Source organism: Rhipicephalus sanguineus, chromosome 8 (genome assembly GCF_013339695.2).
Source record: "Rhipicephalus sanguineus isolate Rsan-2018 chromosome 8, BIME_Rsan_1.4, whole genome shotgun sequence".
Lineage (NCBI taxonomy): Eukaryota > Metazoa > Arthropoda > Arachnida > Ixodida > Ixodidae > Rhipicephalus > Rhipicephalus sanguineus.
This window is the reverse complement of record NC_051183.1, coordinates 30,022,050-30,042,767: the sequence shown is the minus strand read 5'-3', so window position 1 is coordinate 30,042,767 and position 20,718 is coordinate 30,022,050. Positions and strand designations below refer to the sequence as shown.

General features: G+C 46.0%; 1 protein-coding gene across 1 annotated transcript in view; it reads right to left on the bottom strand.

Moving 5' to 3' along the window:
* The window catches only part of LOC119403116 (venom protease-like), a 31,544-nt gene that overhangs the window by 7,677 nt on the left and 3,149 nt on the right, over positions 1 to 20,718 (bottom strand). Inside the window, exons 4-6 of the mRNA XM_049418181.1 lie at positions 16,752 to 16,866; positions 12,584 to 12,723; positions 8,346 to 8,581 (exon numbers count right to left, since the gene is read on the bottom strand). Coding sequence (XP_049274138.1) covers positions 8,346 to 8,581; positions 12,584 to 12,723; positions 16,752 to 16,866 — 491 coding nt within the window. The remainder of the gene's footprint in view (positions 1 to 8,345; positions 8,582 to 12,583; positions 12,724 to 16,751; positions 16,867 to 20,718) is intronic.

Here is a 20,718-nt window from a genome sequence, read left to right as displayed (position 1 = left end):
CAAATATCTCACATACTCGCACGAAATTGGGAAACTGCAATGTACGGCTACTCTAGGGCAAGCTGTCTTTTCGTGAGTTAATAAAGTGACTGCAAGATTGAGTGGGAAGGAATTGATGTGGTGTAATATACTTGCCTTCCTCATTAAGCTGTATTTCTTGCGAAGCGAACTGCAAAAAAAAAAAAAAAAACAGATGTTAATGTCGACTGTGATTTAGTTGCGTGAAAGTCCACATGCTAAGGCACAAATAAATAATTAAGAATGAGCGCGAACAAATTGAGTGTACTATTTTGCCTAAACGCAAGTAATAGACCGTGGCAGTAAATGTACGCATACTAGGAAATATTACGTTTCATAAAGATGAGTCGTTTCCACAGCTGTACCGGATATGCTTCCACAATGAGTACCGAAATTCTTGTTTATCGTAAGAGAAGAGTTAATCATTGCATGTAATATGACAAAATCTCTTCTGAAAAAAAAAAGTTGAGGGTTTGAATTCTACTGCTATCTTTTGAGCACGTTTGCATTTCACTTGCATCACTAAGAAATAACTTCTATAAAAGTTCTTTTAGTATGTAACTGAATGCCACTGAATAAGGCATGGGGAAGAGCGTTCCGAGAAATATGTTTTCCAATCGGAAAATCTCAACTGAGATAACATTAGCATGAAGTTTTCTTACGCCCTGGCAATTTTCCACTGAAGAAATACTGGGGTGATCGATATGCCGTAAATATTTTGTTGATAAGAGGTGCAGGAGTTACCCTCTGTTGTTATATTTTATCTGTTTATGGCTATTTGTACCTTGTTCAACAACTTCTCGATACTTTTCCACTGCTTACGTACATGTCATCTTTCTCGCTCGGTGGGTTGAACACTTGCCTAGCTAAAGCATTGTTTTAAGTGTCTTTAGATTTATCATGCAAACTCAAAACTAATAGTCATACCTACCGACTGAATTGCCACAAGCAGTAGGCTGATTTGTACGAATACGTAAACCATTATTCTCTCGAATTGCTGCCAACGTCGGCACTCTGTTGAAGAAACAACAACAAAAAAAAAACATATATCACTAGCACGTATTTCTCACATATGGATTTAGGTACGAGGACCTTTCACTATGTATCATTGCATACAGCACAAGTTCTACATACTTCGTTTATGTATCAATATGACACTCATGCGAAGAACGCATGGGGCAATCCTGTTATTTTATATTTTTTAATAACAGGAAACGGCGCTACCAGCTCCGATAATGGAAGCTAATCAAAACACACCAATGGAAACGTTACGTCCCACGTGCAAGAGCTGCCGATGTCCTTGTCTTTGCCGAGTTCATTCGTACTGGTCGCTTTTCTCTCGTAGAGGACAGCGCGACTGTACTGCCCGCTAATCTATGAATAGCGTACTTTGGGGTAGTTTCGCGCCATTGTCGCATCTTCTGCGTTGCGCATATTATATTGGGATGAACAGCACATCATATTGGGATGAAGCCAACGGCTCCATCCCGAAGATAATTGCAGCTTACTTTTGCCCGTCCTTCCTGATACTTGCTTTAAACCTGCTCCATGAAAATTGCTTTTTCATAGCTCTTCAGATTCTTGCAATATGCAAGGAACTCTAAGCATAGCAGTCACATGATTAGCTGGTGAATACATCACTACGAGATGTTTTCAGCTTGCAGTGTCTGTCGAGGCTAGATGTATATAAAAATTGCTGGGATCTCACGTCCCAAAACCGCAATATGTTTATGAGGGACGCCGTAGTAGAGGGCTCCGGAAATTTCGACCATCTGGTATTCTTTAACGTGTACTGACATCGCACACGACATGGGCCTCTACCATTTCGTCTCCACTGAAATGCGATTGCCGCGGCCGGGATCGAGCGCGCGACCTTCGAGTCAGCAGCCGAGCACCGTAACGACTGATCCACTGTGGCGGACGAGGCTAGCTGTATACAGCATAGAGTAATTTGAACAAGCACAATGCCTGATCGAGAGTCATCACCACGACCAATACGTCCTGCAGTTATGTGATAAGAGCGCGCGAAATCAATTGTGAGACCGAAATCACATGAGAATTTTTGTCTTGGACACGGTTGCTGTTGGCCTGTCGGTTTTTGTGGTTACGTGCCCAATATCACTAATGATCAGTTGACATCTTCACAGACGGACTGTTTTATAGTACAAGAGAAGCTTGTAATTACCATCTCTTGAGCAGAATTGAATCTCTGAACAATGGGTAATGACACCAATTCCAGCGTAAGCGAAACAGCTGGTACTATCGAATGGGACACGAACCGTGTAATTTTCCCGTAAAATTTGAACAAATCGCTACTATTATGCAGTTTCCTCTGTATGTTTCAAATGAGCAATAGTAACATTCCTTAGAAATGTTTAGCGATGTCTTGCTGGTGTTACACCACCCCTTAACTATTGGTAATCATTCAGAAGCTTTTACAAAGGAAACATTGATGTGAAAAGCCTGATGAAGTGACCTTACAAATCGAAGTCGCGAGTAGCAATTCAAAATTCAAACTATTTACGCAGTCTTACCAATTCAAAGCGAAATGTCACCTACATAAAGAACAGTACAGCTACCTTGAACGTAGTCGGTTATTAGGGCAGGTCCAAATAAAGATGATGACAAAGGGGAGAAAAAGTTGGATTACGAGATTTCTTATACTGCTGTCTCAACCTTGCTCTTTTTTTGCGGGAGACGGAGAAGAAGAAAAATAAGTCAGGAGGATGCCAGCAATGCACAATTCTAGGCACAAATAGACGCTTTCGAAGGGGAATCGAAGAAAACGAAGCAGTGGTGGTGCCATCGTACAACCGCTGTTCTCTATTCATCGAACAAACGACAGCTACTTCTCAGTGAAATGCAAACCTAGGTGAATACTGAACTGACAGATAAAAAAGAAAAAGAAAACAAGCAGTCCAAGGAGGGCCTATATTTGGAAACAACTGCACTGCAGGACTGTGTAGATAGAGGAACTTATGGCGGTCACATAGTCTACGCCCCCAAAATGGCACTGCAGAGCTTACATGACGTCATTGTAACGTTATTCATTTTTGATTCACCCGTACCGATAGTATAGGTTGTGTGTCATTGTTTTGTAAAAATTTTTATGTTTGGACCTTTATTCTGTACTGCATCACTGCAGAGGAATGTACGGATGACAAAGCCTTAGTCAACCAGACAATGTTCTGCGTTTAGCCTTACTATCTAAGACTCTCGCTGTCTGAAACAATTTCAAATAAATGAAATAAAGAAATAAATATTAAAGAAGGGGGCGAAGCACTGAAAACTTAAAGCTGCTTTCATATCGTAAGAGAAAAGAGAAATATATGTGCACGGCCAAATTCAGTGCGGTACTAACGACAGTTTATTGGGCATTGTATTATGTGCTTGAATATCTCCAGATTTTTAAAGTATTCGAGAAAGTTGTAGGTGTCATTCACTTTTGTTTTTTAAATGCTTTTCCTGCATATTGAGTTCTCTTGGTTTGCGTTTTCATTTCAAACATTCCTTAAATTTCTATTCAGTCCGTAATCTAGCGAAGTTCATTCGCTAAATGCTGTTCATTGGAATCGAAATTGAAGTAAAGAGATGTCATATAGGAAAGGTTCACGATAATTCTGTGCTAGGACAATTTGCAGACAGTGGTATCATTCGAAAACGGTACTTTGGGTATGGGCGTTTCAAGTACGGGCATCCCTATCACATGACCAACATGTCGTGGCTTGTGGGTGACACGCCATGAACAAAAATTCAGTTCTATAATTTCAAGTCCTGCATGCGTATTTGGCTATCTGTGTTAATGGAACTTACTGAGAAAGATTATGCTGAAGTACTGTGAAGGAATCATATTGCACGTGTATGTAGATTGTATAGCTCATCAACAGACATGCTACCGGATTGTTGCCCTATATTTTTGCCGACTAATGTTAACTAATGTTTTTGCCGACAAAATAAACATTCGGTGGCTACCGATAGGAAATCGAAAGCAGAGAATGGATTTATCGGCCGCTGTAGTTGATAGAAACCAGGTATGTATTGTGTGGAAAAAAAATCACAGGGTCCCTTATACATTCGCCTAACAAAACTCCAAGGCCAAAGCCATCTTCTTTTTTTCCTCACTCGATCAATTGATCCTCCTCCGTCCCCCACCGAAAGCATTCTGGACCTAACGTGGTTTTGCACTGCCTCCAGAATCGGAGGCACTGCAAGCTTTCTGCAATTCACATGGTTTTGCAGTGGCTCCGTGACCGGGCCACTTTTGACCAAGCGGCGGTGTCTTAGGATGACGTCATAATTTGACATCACGGTGAATGACGTCATAGTGACATCATGATGACGTTAAAAACTTGGCGATCAATGGCGTCATAAGATGACGTCATCAGATCAGGATGATTTTTGCATCACGCGTGTTCACGCCGACGCCGCAGGATGTCGACGCCATTGTTAAGTTTCTGGCTACGATAAGTCTGAGAGCAATATATACAGGCTGCTAGCAGTAATTTTTAGGAAGCGTGCTCTAATTAAGTTTTACTGGGAAGGGTTACATTTCGAAGCCCGAAGGTAAGACGACTACCACTTCCTTCAGGTAGCATTAATTGACATCGTCACTACAGTAATAAATAAGTATTAAATACCAAGTTTTTATAGGAACTATTCGCGACGCATTGCTCAAAATGCTTAGGAGTACCACAATGGGCACTACGCATGTCCAGAACATTGTATTATGAGCACATTAGGAACAACTGAGTGCACCTGAATAACAATATGTGCCGTGCATCCTAACATCTCAATACGGACTCCTGAAGCTCAGCCATTATAATATGTTCCACGAGCATTCTATTCGTATGGCAGGCGAGCTAGCTGCACAAAAAAGTGAGATATATGTAAGACACCAACACGCAAGCATCGAGTGGACACATCGCTTATGTTTGGCTTTTCATACCTTGTCTCTGTACTCAGCGTTTTTTTTTTTCACACTTTCTGCGCTGACCAAACTAGCGCAGCATGATACCCTTTTGTAGTTCACTATTATGACTTACTGTGTAAGTTGACTTATTAATAAGTGGATCCGAGGGACTTAACTTTTTTTTAGTTGGAACCACACGAACGGGTTGGCAATGAAGGCAGAAAGGGTGTTGTTGAAGCCGACTGCGCTGCCTAATTAAATTTTGTTCAAATGAAAAAAAAGACGGTACAAGAAATTAGCTTGTTGTAGGTTGGAATGAAGTTTACATCTTTCCCGTTCGTGGTGCGGCGCTTTACGATTTAAGTTAGCGCGATAATTATCCTTTACCAACCTGAAATTGCAATTGCCTGCTTGTGGACGAGAGCATAAAGTACATTAGTATACCCGACATTGACGCCACGCAAAATTCAAAGCCAAGCATTTTGCACAAATATATGTGTTGAAAGTGCATACGCGACAAAGAATAGGCCTCCCACGGTAGTCATTCGAAAACCTGTGAAAGGACAAGGTAGAATTTGCTGTAGAAAAGCCTATATTTTATGACTGCATGTTGCCACGCACCTTTCTTTATTTTGATGTGAGCGGGTTTCACCCACAAAAACTGTTAGCACCGCTAGGCGCAAGCCGCGCTGCAATGTTTGGGAAGCTTCGCGAGTGTTTCAGGCTGTTCTGTAAAATTGCACGCCGGTGGCGACTGTTCAATTTTGTTCGGGAGCTTACGTGAGCACCTGCGATAACGGCACTATCGATCAAGACGAAGTGTCTCGACGACCATCAGATTACCGACGACCGTGGATTGTGCACCGGGCTATCGTTGCACTGAGTGCCGCTTTTTGCTTTCTGGACACAAGTTCGCCCAATAAAGTGTCTCATCGTTACCTACCGGAGTTGCTTCACCTTCACAATTATGTGACATGTGGTGAAGGTGCTGTTAGTATATGTTCCGGACGCCCCCGTCAGGCCGTGAACAAGAGACAATATTTCGTTAGCCATTTCTTCTCACAAGCTTATTCTCCTCGTCGAGTAACCTTTCTCCTCTTGAGCAGTCGTTGAGGCTGGGGAAGAGGGAGCTAGGCGCACAAAAAAACGCTGCTAAGAAAAGCAGATGCTTCCCTGACGAAGACTAGTCCTCTTGTTGAAACATCGGCTCCATCAGAATTACTAGAGAGGTTTAGTGCCGGGGACCTCAGGTGTCTTATGTACGTAATCTTCTACTTCCACCCGCACCGAACGGGAATGCAAAGAATCGCAAAGGCTGATGTATGTACGTAAGCCACTTTGGGGCCCCTGCAGTAAAGCTCTTTACTTTTCCGACGTTCTTTCACCGCACCTGTCCCAGGCACACATGAGAAACAGGAGGCTTCCTATGGGAAGGCTTATTTTGCGTGATTACACACATCGAGGCACACGTAAAGAGAGAACCTGAGACATGGTAAATCTCAAACTCTAGTAAGGCTATTACGTATATTCGCGGTCTGCAGTTAGAAAGATTTGCTAGTATAAGGCTATGGCACCGTAAGACAAGAATGCGTTTATTTTCTCATCTTCGTGAGTGACTCTCTTTTTCTAGCTGCTGGTGTTTTCAGTGGCAATTGCAGGGTTGGTCTTCCGGGAATGCCAGCCAGACAGAATGGAGGAAGCAGCCCACCCAGCAAGAATGTATCGGCGCAATGTGGAATGAAGGCATTTGTGAAATCGGGCATTTGTGATATGAAGCAATTGCTTCATTTGTGAACAAGGCCCCCGTACGGTAGCCGAAACGTCTTTGTTATTTTTGAGTGTTTTTGGTCGGCGTCCTCTGACTTTTGACCATGATTGTTCCCGACCAGACAAGGTTTCGTCGAGCTCTTGATTTCCTTAGCCGATTGTATTGATCCCCCCACCCCGAAAGCTTTCAGCACCCAACGTGGCCTTGCACTGCCTCAGGGATCGGAGGCATTGGAAGCTTTCTGCACATCCCGTGGTTTCGCAGTGCCTCCGGGAGCGCCTCACGTTTGGCCAAGTGATGGTGTCATGCCACGGCGTCATCATGCGACGTCATGTTCTGTGATGTCACAGGAACGTCATGATAGTGTCACACTTCTAGTGACCTGTGAAGTCACGATGATGTCATATGGTGATGTCACCACATTACGACGTTTTTTTTGCATCTCTCGCGTTGACGCCGACGCCTCCGAACAATCACTTATCGCGTTTGATGAGGCACCTGAGGCTTCCGCCTTGAAACAGTGTTTAACCCTGTGACACGCTATGTGCACAATTGTCTTCACCACTTGTTTTTGCCATTTGTAACGACAAGGGGCTAAGAGAGAACAGATACATTGATCTTTGGATGAAATAAACCTCCTGCATAATAAATTTTCCTCATTTAACTTCATTAAACCACTGTTGTATATGATCCAATTGTTGAAGGCACTACACTGTACGACGAGTCGTTCGACGTACCCCTTCCCGCGGGCCATGTCAAAAGTATAATTTTTCGTTGCTCCAAACAAACATACCCGAAAAGGAAGTTGCGCTGTATTTCTGGAGTAAGATTTGATTCAAAAAACGTAAAAACGGAGCATGAATGACTTCACAACACATAAAAATTTAATTACAATCGAATTAGAATGAATTACTCTAATGCACACGAATTAACGCATTATGACATTACCTTGTTGCAATAGAATATCGAGCGCCTTGAAATAACGTTGTATCAATTTCACGCATGTACAGACAGTTCTTCATAGGTGACGTCTGAAAGGGTTAAGAACGTAGAACATGAATACGACAGACATAGCATGGACTAACGACCCCATTTAACTGCAAAACTCACAGGGTCCCTTAAGAATTCGCCTAAGACAACTCAAAGGCGAAAGCCATCTTTTTTTTCTCAGTCGATATACTGATCCTCCACCACCCCCTTCCGAAAGCTTACGGCACCCAACGTAGTTTAGCACCGCCTCCAGGATAGGGTGCAGTGGAAGCTTTTTTTCAACTCACCTGGTTTTGCACTGGCTCCGCGATTGGCCCACCTTTGAGCGAGCGACGATAACATGTGATTTCTTGATGTGACGCCACGTGAATTGACATCCAGATGACGTCATAATGACTACAGAAATGTCGGACATCTGTGACATCACGATGACGTCATTAGGTGACGTCATGACATGGTGGTGATTTTTTGCATCACACGTGTTGACGCCGATGCGATGGGACGTTGACGTCGCCGATGGTAAATTTTCGCGTTTGATGAGGCATCTAAGGCTTTCGCTTTAAATATTTAAGTTCACCCTAAGGGCATCAAATCCGCCAGACAGCCTGATTTGTGAACCAAATTTATTTCGAAAGTTACGGCCAAGAAAGTGGGACGAACAGAGGCGACGTGTTGCCCTCTGGATTCGGTATGCTCTCCTGCAGAGGCGCCACGGAAAGGTCACTGTAGCCTTCGTCGGAGGCCACAGCCTTTGTCAGCCACGGAGCGTATGCGTCCACCCGTGCGTAGACTCCAGGCGCACCTTCTTGGGCGCAGCCGATTCCGTGAGAAACTACTCCAACTTGGACGTACGTACCGCTCGTGCTCTTGGCGAATAGCGGCCCTCCAGAATCACCCTGCGCGTGTTTTCAAGATGTCAAAACTTATCCTGTTGACCTTAATTACATCGAACCTGTACACGACTAGGGTTGATAGACGGGCCAAAAATGTGGAGCTCATTCAGACTCACTCAAGAAATATATTTTGCGCTTAGGGCTCAGTCGGACTCACCAAAATTTTCCTGAACCGGGTTCACTCGGAGTCAGACTCACTGAAGATTTTCTCGACCGGACTCACTGGGACTCCAACTCACCAAGATATTATTTCCCCGGACTCACCCAGACTCACACTCACGGCTAGATCTCAGTCTGAGGTAGTCTTAGTGTATCGAGTCATGAGTCCGTTAGCGTATAATCAGTCTTTCCGATCATGGTGTCAATGCTTTTTAACCCCAGTATCTCGTATAATTGGTGCTGTACTTGGAATCTTTTGATTTCGTGCTCTTAAATACGAATTATCAGTGGTTGCAACCCAGTGAGGAAATTTTTGTCGAAAGAGAGCACTTACACGAGATATTTTTTATGAATAACTATCCGTGAAAGAGTTTGCAAGCGGAGGTCAAGACAACTCCTCCCCTCTCCCTTCGTAACTCTTGCATCTGAGCAATAGATCTTGAGCTGGCGTATGGACGCTAGCGGTTTGTAGTATGTGTTAGTAGAAATGAGTATAAACGTGAGCCGGCATAAGGCTGATAGTTATGCTGAAGTTGAGTAGATTAGATCATAAGTAGGCAAAAAATGTGGAGGTCACTCCTCAAACTGACTCAAGAAATATATTTTGCTCTTAGGGCTCTCTCGGACTCAGACTCACTAAAATGTTTCTCAACTGGACTCACTCGTACTCCAACTCACCAAGATATTACTAACCCAGACTCACTCTGACTCCGACTCACGGCTCGATCTGAGTCAGAGTGAGTCGGCTCATGAGTTTGCCGAACTATGCTAGTGTTACACCGGATTCACCTGGGCGTTGCTTTCACTAGCTGCGTAGCTCGTTGGCCGTGCGGACAGCTCGAACTGTGAACGCTGCCAAATGTGTGAAACAACAGCACATATATTTTGTGATTGCCCACTTTACGTGTCGCAACGAAAAATGCTGGCTTCAATGCTGGCAGGAATCGGTGTGGCAACATTAAGCGAAATTAGTTAAGAAAGGAAAATTGACAACCGCCCATTTGTAGCACGAAGCCACAAGGAAATCCATGCGGATTTATCAGAAAGAAAGCTTATTTGCCGCAACATTCCTCCTGGTCCGGGGATGGAACCCGGTGGCCACACCTTTCCTGGGCGGTCGCTGTACCAATTAAGCTCATCAGCTAGCTAGCTATAGTAGTGCGAGGGCGAACTTATCGAGAACTCAAAGCACATGGACACATACTATTGCACATCAGTTCTCATTAGGACACATAATATTGCAAATCAACGGGTGGTTGCCAATTTCTCTTTCTTAACCATTGCACCATTTGCGGCTTTCCGCAGAACATATTTGCAGTAACAGGTGCAAGTGCTTTTTGTCAGCAATGTTAGATTACATAGTGTCAACAAACCGTACAAGGGCAGCTACGGATTTGCTTAAGAGCGCAATACTGGACTTAGGATTGGACTTAGGCTGGACTGGACTTAGGCAACGCTATGGCGCAGCGGAGATGTATTTTCTGTTATTCGATGGTTTGGTTAAGGTGTTGCTATAGTTTTGTTATAGTTTCTCTAGGTTATGCTATATCAAGTTTTGCTAAGTTGAGCAAGTCATATGAAGCTTTAAAGTTCATATTTGAATGGTTATGCTATATAAAGATAGACATTATTTATCCCTCGTTAACCCTCCTTATACAAGCTTCATCCCAGTATTTGCCCACAAGCAAATCTAAGCTTCAACTCTGGCTTGCATTGGCGAGTGTCCTAGCACTCCGTGGCTGGCTAGCTTATCTCTGGAACGCGCACCGCGTTCTGGAACTTCTATGGAACCGTTGTTGAGCGCCCTAGGGCTCCGTCTCTGTCTAGCTTACCTGGAACGTCTATGGAAGCGTTGGGTAGCGTCCTAGCGCTCGATCTCTGGCTAGCTTACTCTGGTGCGCCTACCGCGCTCCGGAAGAGAAAGCGTGCCGGTTCATGATGATGATAGTTTTCGGTTTCAGCAGACACATTACGCCCGGCTTAAGAAGCTCCACTGTTAAAGCGTATGCGCCACATACATTGCGTAAACGCCACCACTCACCACCAGTCCACTTAAAAAGAAGAACATAACACACACACGAGCGGCAGACACCAATAAAAATCGGCGCGCGAAACGCCAAACGCATGCGGCAAGCCAGACAAGACTGCACATGCCACGAAACTGAGAAAGCGGCAAAAGGACGCAAGTACAGTGTTCCCCAAGTGGAAAAGTTTAAAGCAGCATAGGCTAAAACCAAAAAGGGACATTGTGGGCAGGCATTTCGAATTTAGTTGCAGGGTGCGTAATCGGTAACGGTACTAAATTATGCGTCACCTGTGTGTCGTGTGCTAAACAGCTGCATTGGTCGTCCACCTTCACAAATGGACATATGACTCACAATTTTTTGCAGTAAATTGTGATATTTTACATGTCACAATCACAATATGGGTGAAGGCACAAGTCGTTGGGAAGGAGGGGGATTCCGGATTAATTCTGACCACCTGGAGTTCCTTATAGTCCAGTGTTTCACAGAACACCTGGGTTCTTTAGTACGCATCTAACTTAATGACTATTACGCTGATATTGAATTGGATATGTGTCAAAGGCTAATATACAACGCCCAACTTCTTAACGTGAATGCAGTCCTTGTCTTACCCTTTCATCCACATGTTGAAAGTTTCTGCGCTCTCTAATTTACCCGTCACGCCGTACATCTTCGTACAAACCGGGGCTGGGCAGAGATACTCGAAAAAGTATTCTGAATACAGATATTGAAATAGATGCGCTGGAAGCCTAACATACGGATCCTGACATGCATTTGTCCTTGAGGTAACGGGATATTGCGGAGATACTTTTGCAAGCATAAGGAAAAAGTATCCCGGAATAAAGTTACACGAATACAAATAGTGGAATTTTTTTTTTCTTCGGGGATGCTGATGCTCCGCTGAAGCAGTTATTAGGTCAGGATAATGTTGTGATTGGTGTTTCAGCGCATTGAATACTCGCGAACTTCCGAAACGGCTTGTCGCTCCCAAAAAATATGGAGTGCGGCACCTACCTTGAGAGACAGCGACTTTCATCGGCAGTAGATGGCAATATTGCTTCCGCAAATCTGCCGTCATCGTCTCCGGGCACTTTGACAAATGGGCCATTGTGTACGCGTGGGGAACCCTTCACAGCCCTCACTGTGTCACAGACCGGCAAAGCGGCTTCGCTTGGATTAGGGCAAAAAGTCTTCCTTCCCCCTTGGAAACACGTCAGCTCATTTCCGACAAAATGTAACGAGGTACTCATGCCCTGTATTCTATCGCGATATAATCAATACATCGTAAAAGTATTTCACTTCTGAGATACAAATACATTTTGCAAATATATCTCGATATAGAAGTATAGATACTGAAATGGGTCTCTAAGATACTATCGCGATAAAGGATTATCGTGATACTGCCTAGGCTTAGTACAAACGTATCAGGCTTGCCGATCCATTTCGGCCCTCGTAGCTTTCACAAAGTAAACCTCTTGACTTTTCTACTTAGAACATATGTGAATACGCACAAACGTTTGCGTCAGCGATCAAATACTGGAACTTCTAAACCTGGAGAGGTTCGCTAATAGCCATTCATTATGCGATTGTTTTCGTCGGCAGTTGATTTACGATATTGTCACTCCTGCAAGTAGCCCCATTGTAGCTGTGGTATGTATGTATAGATAGATAGATAGATAGATAGATAGATAGATAGATAGATAGATAGATAGATAGATAGATAGATAGATAGATAGATAGATAGATAGATAGATAGATAGATAGATAGATAGATAGATAGATAGATAGATAGATAGATAGATAGATAGATGGTGCTGCATACCTGACAGGTGTCCGTGCCCTTTTGATACGCACAGTAGTTCAAAGCCTCGTGGTACTCGAGAGGGTACACCCTTTCACAGTATTCGTGTGGCAGAACTCTTACTGACGTGTAACGGAGGTAGTGCGTTTGCGTCTTGTCCCCTGCGAAGCGGAAATCGTTCTAATTTGATACAATTCGTTTGTGCTCTCTAACGACGATAGCTAAGCATATAAACAGTTTGGCTGCTCGCAAACAAAGTACACGCTCAAGTTGAAAAGGCTGTTCTATTAAAAAAACTAGCAGCTGTTCCGTGTACGAAGACAACCGATGAGCGAAGCTCCTGCGAAATGGGATGCAAACGACTATGAGCCAGATCTCGCTGCTGGCTTTCATGAAGGCGGTAGGGTGGGCAGTGGATGGGGTCTGCTGCGCTTAGTGGCGGGAACTACTGAGCGAGTGATCATGCGGCACACAGCGCAGGGAGAGGGAGACAGGTTGGAGAGTGGTGCGAGCGGTCATGCGCCGGCGTGGGAATGCCGTGCGCGTTTGGCGCGCGCAGCTTTTCATTGTCTTTTTGCGCCGGCGCCGGGTGGGGAGCCCGTCTGCTACTACCTTCGACAAAGCGCCTTAAGTGCGCTAGAATGGTGTTTGTCATGATAAAGGTCGTGAAATGAAGACGACCATAATAACCAGTTGTACACAGAGCTTATTTCTTTTAACCTCTAATGCCTGGTGCGCTTGAACCAAACCGCTCAAGGCCTAAACATTTCCTCTTAAATCACCGGCCACTGCAACTTAAAGCGATGCTTAAGAGAAGGGAGCTTCAACAGCGACGGCGGGGTGAGGGCCTAAGGATCTTCGCTCCTAAAAAGTGTTCTGGGGTTAGACCAATTTTTTTTTAAACCTCCTTGGGTTAGACGTGCCGAAACCCCGTTATGAATATGAGGCACGTCGTAGCGGGAAAGGCTGTATTACTTTTGACAATTTCGATTTCTCAAATCTAAGTGCACGGATGCATATGCACTTCACTCACATTGATATGCCTCCTGCGTGGCTGGGAATTGAAAATGCATCCCAAGCTTAGCAGCGGAACACTTTAGCTGCTATCTGCCATGCATGGCGGTCATAAAATACATAATGCTTTTTTGTTTTTATATCTTAGCAACTTGTAGTTAAATCGCCTTAGCTGATTGTAAAGTTGTAGAAAGAACATACTCAAATGTTAAGATAGTCGAGGCCCAGCATCACTTTAGAGAGCTTTAGAGAGAAAATATATTTAATTAAAAGATGATATATTGGCATTCTCTAAGCGTACTAGCTGCAGCTACAGGTAATTCCGGAAGTTGCCAGCCTGACCAGTTTTTAAGGGTGAAAGCAATGAAACAACGTCACTTAAACATACTCTTCCTTCACATCAACGCATTTTCACAACTCCAACTTGACATTTGTATGCCCTTCAAAAAATCGTCTAGTCTTTCGCCTTCAAAATGTCCTTGACGGCGTTTTTCACTTGATCATCAAGAGCAAAAAACATGGCTGATCCCTCCGTCATAGGAATCGGTAAAACACAAAAGTGAAACGTGTCTTCACTAAAGTAGTGCTCACTGTGTAGAGAGCTTGTATGTATTAGAGCTTGTAAAATGCCTATTGGTACTTGGCAGCTATAGCACCGTTTGACGAAGATGCACCCATGTTGACGCCTAGTGGCATATCTCCATCACGACGACTAACGCCCATGATCATGATTTAACCATTGCGGTAGCTCACGTTTTTAACATACACCTTGACACAGCGTATTGTGAATCCCCCGCAAAGATGACATCAACAAGCACATAATAAACACTGGTACTCGATATGCGCTTCATCAAAGCGTCGTCAATTAAGAAGAGAAACGGCGCGGTGCGCGCTCCCAAGTAATAGGGTAAGCTACGCCTGTGCTCATGCATACACTACAACACTGCGCTTCAGCAACACGGGAGGCAGAGATTCATAGATTGAGCCGCGAACGCGGGCAGGCGTTACAAGTCGCGCTGGACTCTGTCTCGCTCGACTAAGGCACGTCATTCTCCCGTCGTCACCTTTGCCTTTCTGCAGCGCTTATTGCAGCAGTTTTATCAGTAGGTGCTATCGCACTGGAAGCAGTCGGCGGCGGTGCACGTGGAAGCTGCACTGTTCCTACGATGAGCCGTCACGCGCTAACACGACGCGAAAGGCAAAGAACGTAACTGCGTCTAGGGCGACTCCTCGATGCTAGCGCGGCCAGTATTTTTCGCAGGTATTGAGACGCTTTAATCGTGGCCTCCGAGAGTGCGCGTCGGCAGAAAACTGGCCGGCGCGCAATCTCGGAGGCCACGCTTTAACTGCGTCGTTGCCGCATCGTTCTCTATCGGCGCTAGTAAGTGACATGCCGCATTACTTCGCTTCGCCGCTCACAGACGGCGGCACCGCTCCACCCCGCGAAGCCCCGCCAACAGAAGGCACCGTGCAAGAGAGAATATGTGAGAGATATACGGCGTGTTTGTGGAATGCCGTGCGTCTGCCTCGGTAGCCTTGTCGGTAGAGCGCCGGTCGCTAATAGTCGCGGCCTAGGAGTCGTAGGCTCGATTCCCGGCGGGGGAACTTCTCCGTACAGCTTTCTTTCTCTCTCATCCATTAGGGTCCATTTTATCAGCGTCATGTCCGTGACGAAAATACGTAAGTAAAGTCATGGTGGATCCCGGCATAAAACAGCTTCGTGTTAAAAAAAAAACTTACCCTAGTTCCACCTGGTGTGATGTCTACAGAAGCAGCGAAGCTCACGGTTCTCTTGTGCTTCCCCTTGTGATCTTCTGTTATCACTGTCTACTGCGTCGTCTGCGGCAGACGCAGTTACGCCATCTATGGGTGCATGTGGGAACGGGTTTTTGCGGGACGCACTTCCCGGTTACACTGTGTGGATACCACTTCGTCCGCGACCGACGCAGTTATGCCATCGATGGGTGCATCTGGGAAATGGAACGTGACATGCAAATACTCATCTGCCATCAGGATCAGCCCTAGAACAGCTCTGCTGTTAAAATTTGCCTCCAAGGTGTTTCGTCAGCTTTGATAAGAAGTAGCAGTCACTGGACGCCAGGTGTAGGCTATGTGGAGGGTGGTCGACACCCTTAAATGCCACAGCCCTTCGTTGCAGCCTTCGCAGCGGTCGCCCTGTGAACTGTAGCGTTGTCGAGAAGCAGGCAGATGCCATGGTGCAAAAACTCCTATTCTATTCTCGTTTACTGCATCATGGAATTCATGCAAACACGCACCGAGGTAAAACACACACGCAGCCCTCCTAAAAGATGGTGCTACGCGTCTGAGGCGGCCGTTTCAAAAAATTACACCATCTCCCGCTAAAGGGGACCATGAGGCGATGCGAAGCCGGAGCACTTGCGCGATCGCGTTCCGTTGGCGTTCGTTGGGCATGCTACCGACCTCGCGTCGTGGAACGCGAAGAGGGACCCTACGCGCGTCGTATCTTCCATCTAGCCTGGCCGTTAATTCTCACAGGGCGAGCGGGGAACGCGGTCGACAGGCGGGCGAGACGGGGGCAGCGTAGGAGAGGAGGGAGAAGGGGAGGGGACGCGCATGCGCTCGAGCTCATCGCGGCGTTGCGTAGGAGAGAATTTCGGCATGTCTAGCCCGCGTTTCAGAGGAAGAGTGGAAAGGGGGAGGGGAGAGGGGTACGGGAGAGGGAAAGTGGAGAGGGGAAGGGGAGATGGGGAGGGGAGAGGGTGAGTGGAGAGGAGGTGTGTGGAGGGGGTATGCGCATGCGCAGTAAGGGTGGTCACGTCGCACACCACCACCACAGGATTGAGCTCCGCCTTAAGATACTTCGCATCTAATTTATGCGAGTTTTAGATGTAAGGCCGGAAACTTGTGAGATTACCCATAACAATACGGAGCACCGAAGTGAATATCTGAGATGCGTGGCTAGGTCCCATATCAGCACAAAACAGCGCTGAAGCGCAGAACAAGCGAGGAACAATACAAAACGCCCTACACAACACCTGCCCGTTCTTCAGAAGGGACCTAAACGGTAAAAGCTGAAGTAAAGAAGACTTAGGCTTCTGCTGCAACAGCCTTTCTTTGTATTTCATGCTGACGCAAGATGACCCACGAAAATTCTTGCGATTAGGACAAGTCGCGCTAGGTTTTCGGCAAGTACCTTCGTACTGGCGTCCCCATCCTGCGACCAAGGCCTCGATGCTGATGATGTTCGCGGGATTCAGGAGAAGACATATTGGCCTGACACTCTTATCCATTGTGAACGGTTGCTCCACCTGCAGAAACCGGCGTTAGAAAATTTACAAAAAAATCCCAGAAAGAATTTATTAAGGAAAGCGATGAAAAAATTCAGTTTCGCCGCAAGGGCGAAGCTATGAATGCGATAGCAACAAATTGTAATGTTATACGAAATGTGGCTGGCAGCTAACTATTTTCGATCCGATCTCGCGTAACTCTACAAAACGCTGGTGTAAGAGAATACGGCCGCTCCAGGGAGAGATGCTCTTTCCGCACAGCCTCTTCGCGTTGAGAGCGCTGCACGTAGAAGGGTATACGAGCAGCCCATTGATGGCTGCCGAGATAGCGCACACGCCAGCCATCGCGACCGCACGCTTAGAATCAAAAGTCCAAAGTTGCTGCTCAAACGACACCCCCCCCCCCCGCCTTTCTCGCGTCTTTTCATGCTCGTTCAAGACAGGCGGGGCGTTTCCTCTCTGCTTCGACGGCAGGCCTCCCGAGCGGGTGATGTTATCGCACACGCCCTCCGAGCGACGGTGATTGACTGGCTCGTTTGATCTGTGCTCTCAGCTGCGTTCGTCGCCCCCGCTCGAGCGCCTTTACCCACAGTAGAAAATACGATGGATGGGGGATGCGATCAATTTCGACTATATTCCGGACATGACGGTGACGGCTACGGCGACAGCGACGGCAAGAACCCGCCGAGAGTGTCCATATATAATTGCTATCGAAATGAAATTCGCAATCAGGGTATGTTGCTGGAATGACGTTTCATCAAGAGCACTTTTTTTCTTCAAGGCTGCAACTGCCTACCTTAGCGCGTGCCCTCACCTTCAGCCAAAATAAAAGAGGAGCAAAGGGCAACTACGAAGGCGAGGGTGGGAGTAGGGGAGAGTGAAGGGCCGGTGTGACGAACTGGGTGAGTCAAAAAGAGAGAGGAAACAATCAGTAAACAAGAAAGCATCGGGTGAGGGGTGGAGGATTCGCGTCAAAAGGGTGGGAGGGGGATTTGCGTATTTCGCTGAATTATGGTTGTCAAAATTGCACTCCACTTGACAAAGATAATTTCATGGTGATATAATAATATTTGGGGATTAACGTGCCAAAATCACGATATGATTACGAGGGACGCCGTAGTGGAGGGCGCCGGCAATTTCGACCACCTGGGGTTTTTTAAAGTGCACCTAAGTCTAAGTACACGGGCCCTAAACATATTCGCCTCCATTGAAAATGCAGCCGCCTAGGCCGGGATTCGATCCCGCGACCTTCGGGTGAGCAGTCGAGTGCCATAACCACTAGACCACCCTGGCGGGGAATTTCATGGTGATAAGCACGGTTAGAAATAATTCCTAGAAAAAGGACTTAATTCTCACTGGTTTCCGTTGTGTATCTACTATATCGGATGGATTCAAGAGCACCGTTTGGCACAATGAGTCACAAGTAAATAACGTAAAAGACTTTAATGCCTCATGAGAAGCGGAATGTTACCGTCCGTTGGCTTCGACAGCACATGTCGAAGCCATGTGCTGTCGCTCAGCTTGCAAATGCAGCTTTTTTATGCATTTATTGTGTTATATTTTCAGTTATGTTTTTGTGTTAACCGAAGTCAACCTGTACAAGGAACCCAAGACCTTTGAAAGGCATTCAGCCTTTAGCCCTAGCTTCCTCCTTTGTTTGAAAGGAAAATAAAAACTTCACTTCACTTCATGTGAGGCAAGAAATGGAAACGCGCAATAAACATCACCATCATCATCAGCATATCGATTGGCGTGGATATATATAAATAAGTATAAAGACAAGAGTACATCGATGGAGAAGAGTAATAAGAACTGATAAACACTAATAATATTCATATAGCTAATAACGGTATGGCACACGTCAAGGGTGAGGAGAAATAGAAATCGAAATGAAGTCAACGCGTGAAGGTTTTCGCCGTCAAAGTCGTCTTAGCAATAGATAGAAGTTACCCAAAGGAGTCTTTGGGGGGGGGGGGAGAGCGTGGGGGGGGGGGAGAGCGTGGGGTGGGAGTAAACACTAAAACGATTTGAGAGTCATTAATCGGAAGCCAGCCTAATTAAGGCCATGTAGGCTCCCTAATTGGTGCTTAAGCTATAAGCACTACACCTTTCTCTATAGACTTAGCAAACTATGGACCTAGAGCAGATGAATATATATCCTTGCCGATATGCGCCGATGGCACATAGCATTCAATGAAGCCGGCTGCTGGGTCAATTGGGAATGCATATCCAATGTTTCAGCGCAAGAAAACACGAAAATAAAAAAAGACACGAGGACACAGCGCTACTAACAACTCAGATTTACAACTGAGATGGTGTTTTTGTCTTGGTAGTGATGGTGCTGTTGCCATAAAGCGATACGTGGTGCGAAGCTGATTCTGACACCCTTTCCGTCTTTCTTTGTACATTGGTATTTATTGTGTTACCGTGTGCGATCAACCTCAGTTGTTAGTAGCGCTGTGTCCTCGTGTTTTCCTTTTTGTCCTCGTGTCTTCTTTTCGTCTTCGTGTTTCCTTGCGCTGAAACATAAGACATAGCATTCGGTAAGCTAACTGTGCTTGAGTGAAACCTTTATTCGTGATATAAATTTCCGGAAATGCACAGCCCACGGACAAATAACTATTTCACTGTACCGCAAGGTCAGACAATCCTGGCTTGCACACATGTTCCTGTTGTCATCAATGACAAACTCATTAGTCAATCCATTTGTCAATAAAAGGCTTGTTGATCATAGTGCGCCGGCCTTCTGTTCAAATATGCAGAGGAGCTACAATCTAATAATTGCTGAGATAAAATGGAGATTGAGGTTACTTTGAAAGAATTTAGGCCATGGGCAGTCAACCGTGAATTGATCAGCTTGTGCTATATATACACCACAGAATTCCAGGCCCTTGTCTTTAACAGGGGTTGACTACAAATGAATGAACCACGCGTTATGATTACGCCTCTATACATGTAGGACTGCCCTTGGTCTTCCCAACTTGTTCGCTGGACTCAACACGACAGCTGAAAGACGAGGTGTTTCTCGATGACTTCACTAAAAGTACTCAGGTTCGTTGAAGGGGATGCAACGCATTCAAACCCTTCTCCAGGCCTCCGTGGTAACCCATTCCTTCCGGTGCTCAAATGATGACTCGAAAGACGCGGGCTCGATCCTTATGGCTCGTTCACACTGGGAAATCCGCCGTACACAGCGACCGGAATGCTCCTGTCGCCGAAACACAGTGTCGTTCGCACTGCACGCGCACCGCGCCGCCGGATAGCAACATTGCGCCATCTGTCGAGTGAACCATCAACCACGGGGGAGCGCGGGATGGATTCGCAGTGGCCCGGATGTTGTCATGATGTCGCGGCCTCCTTGGTCGCGGCTCGCAACTACGCCATGCACTTTTGCGGGTCTTCAGCGCTGCTATAAACGACCATGCTCGTTTCAACGCTCTTTGCGACTAGGGCGTGCAAGGCAGCTACATCGCAATGCTCAAACTGGTGATCGCTACATAAGAAACAAAGCAACATAGTCAGCAGTACTCGTACATACCAGTCAATCCAAGCTCGTTGCCAATTTTATTCCACAAGTCGTCCTTCAGTAAACTGTCCTTGTGCTTCGGGTGGCGTTTGTCGCAAAGGGCGAGGTAGTTCCGCACCATTTCGATTAGCAATTCCGCTATGTGGATGTTTTTCGACTGCGACGTGACGAGCGTGTCGGACTTGGCCGCCATTTTTTCAAGTTCCACGGCGAGCGGATCCGGCGGCGGTTGCCGCAAAAATCGGTCCGGGAGCGATCGGCGCGGAGAGGGGCGATTCGGCGAAACTCGCCGCCGCCGAACCGGATTCTGCGGCTCTCCGGTCGCCGGAATGCTCAGTGTGAACGAG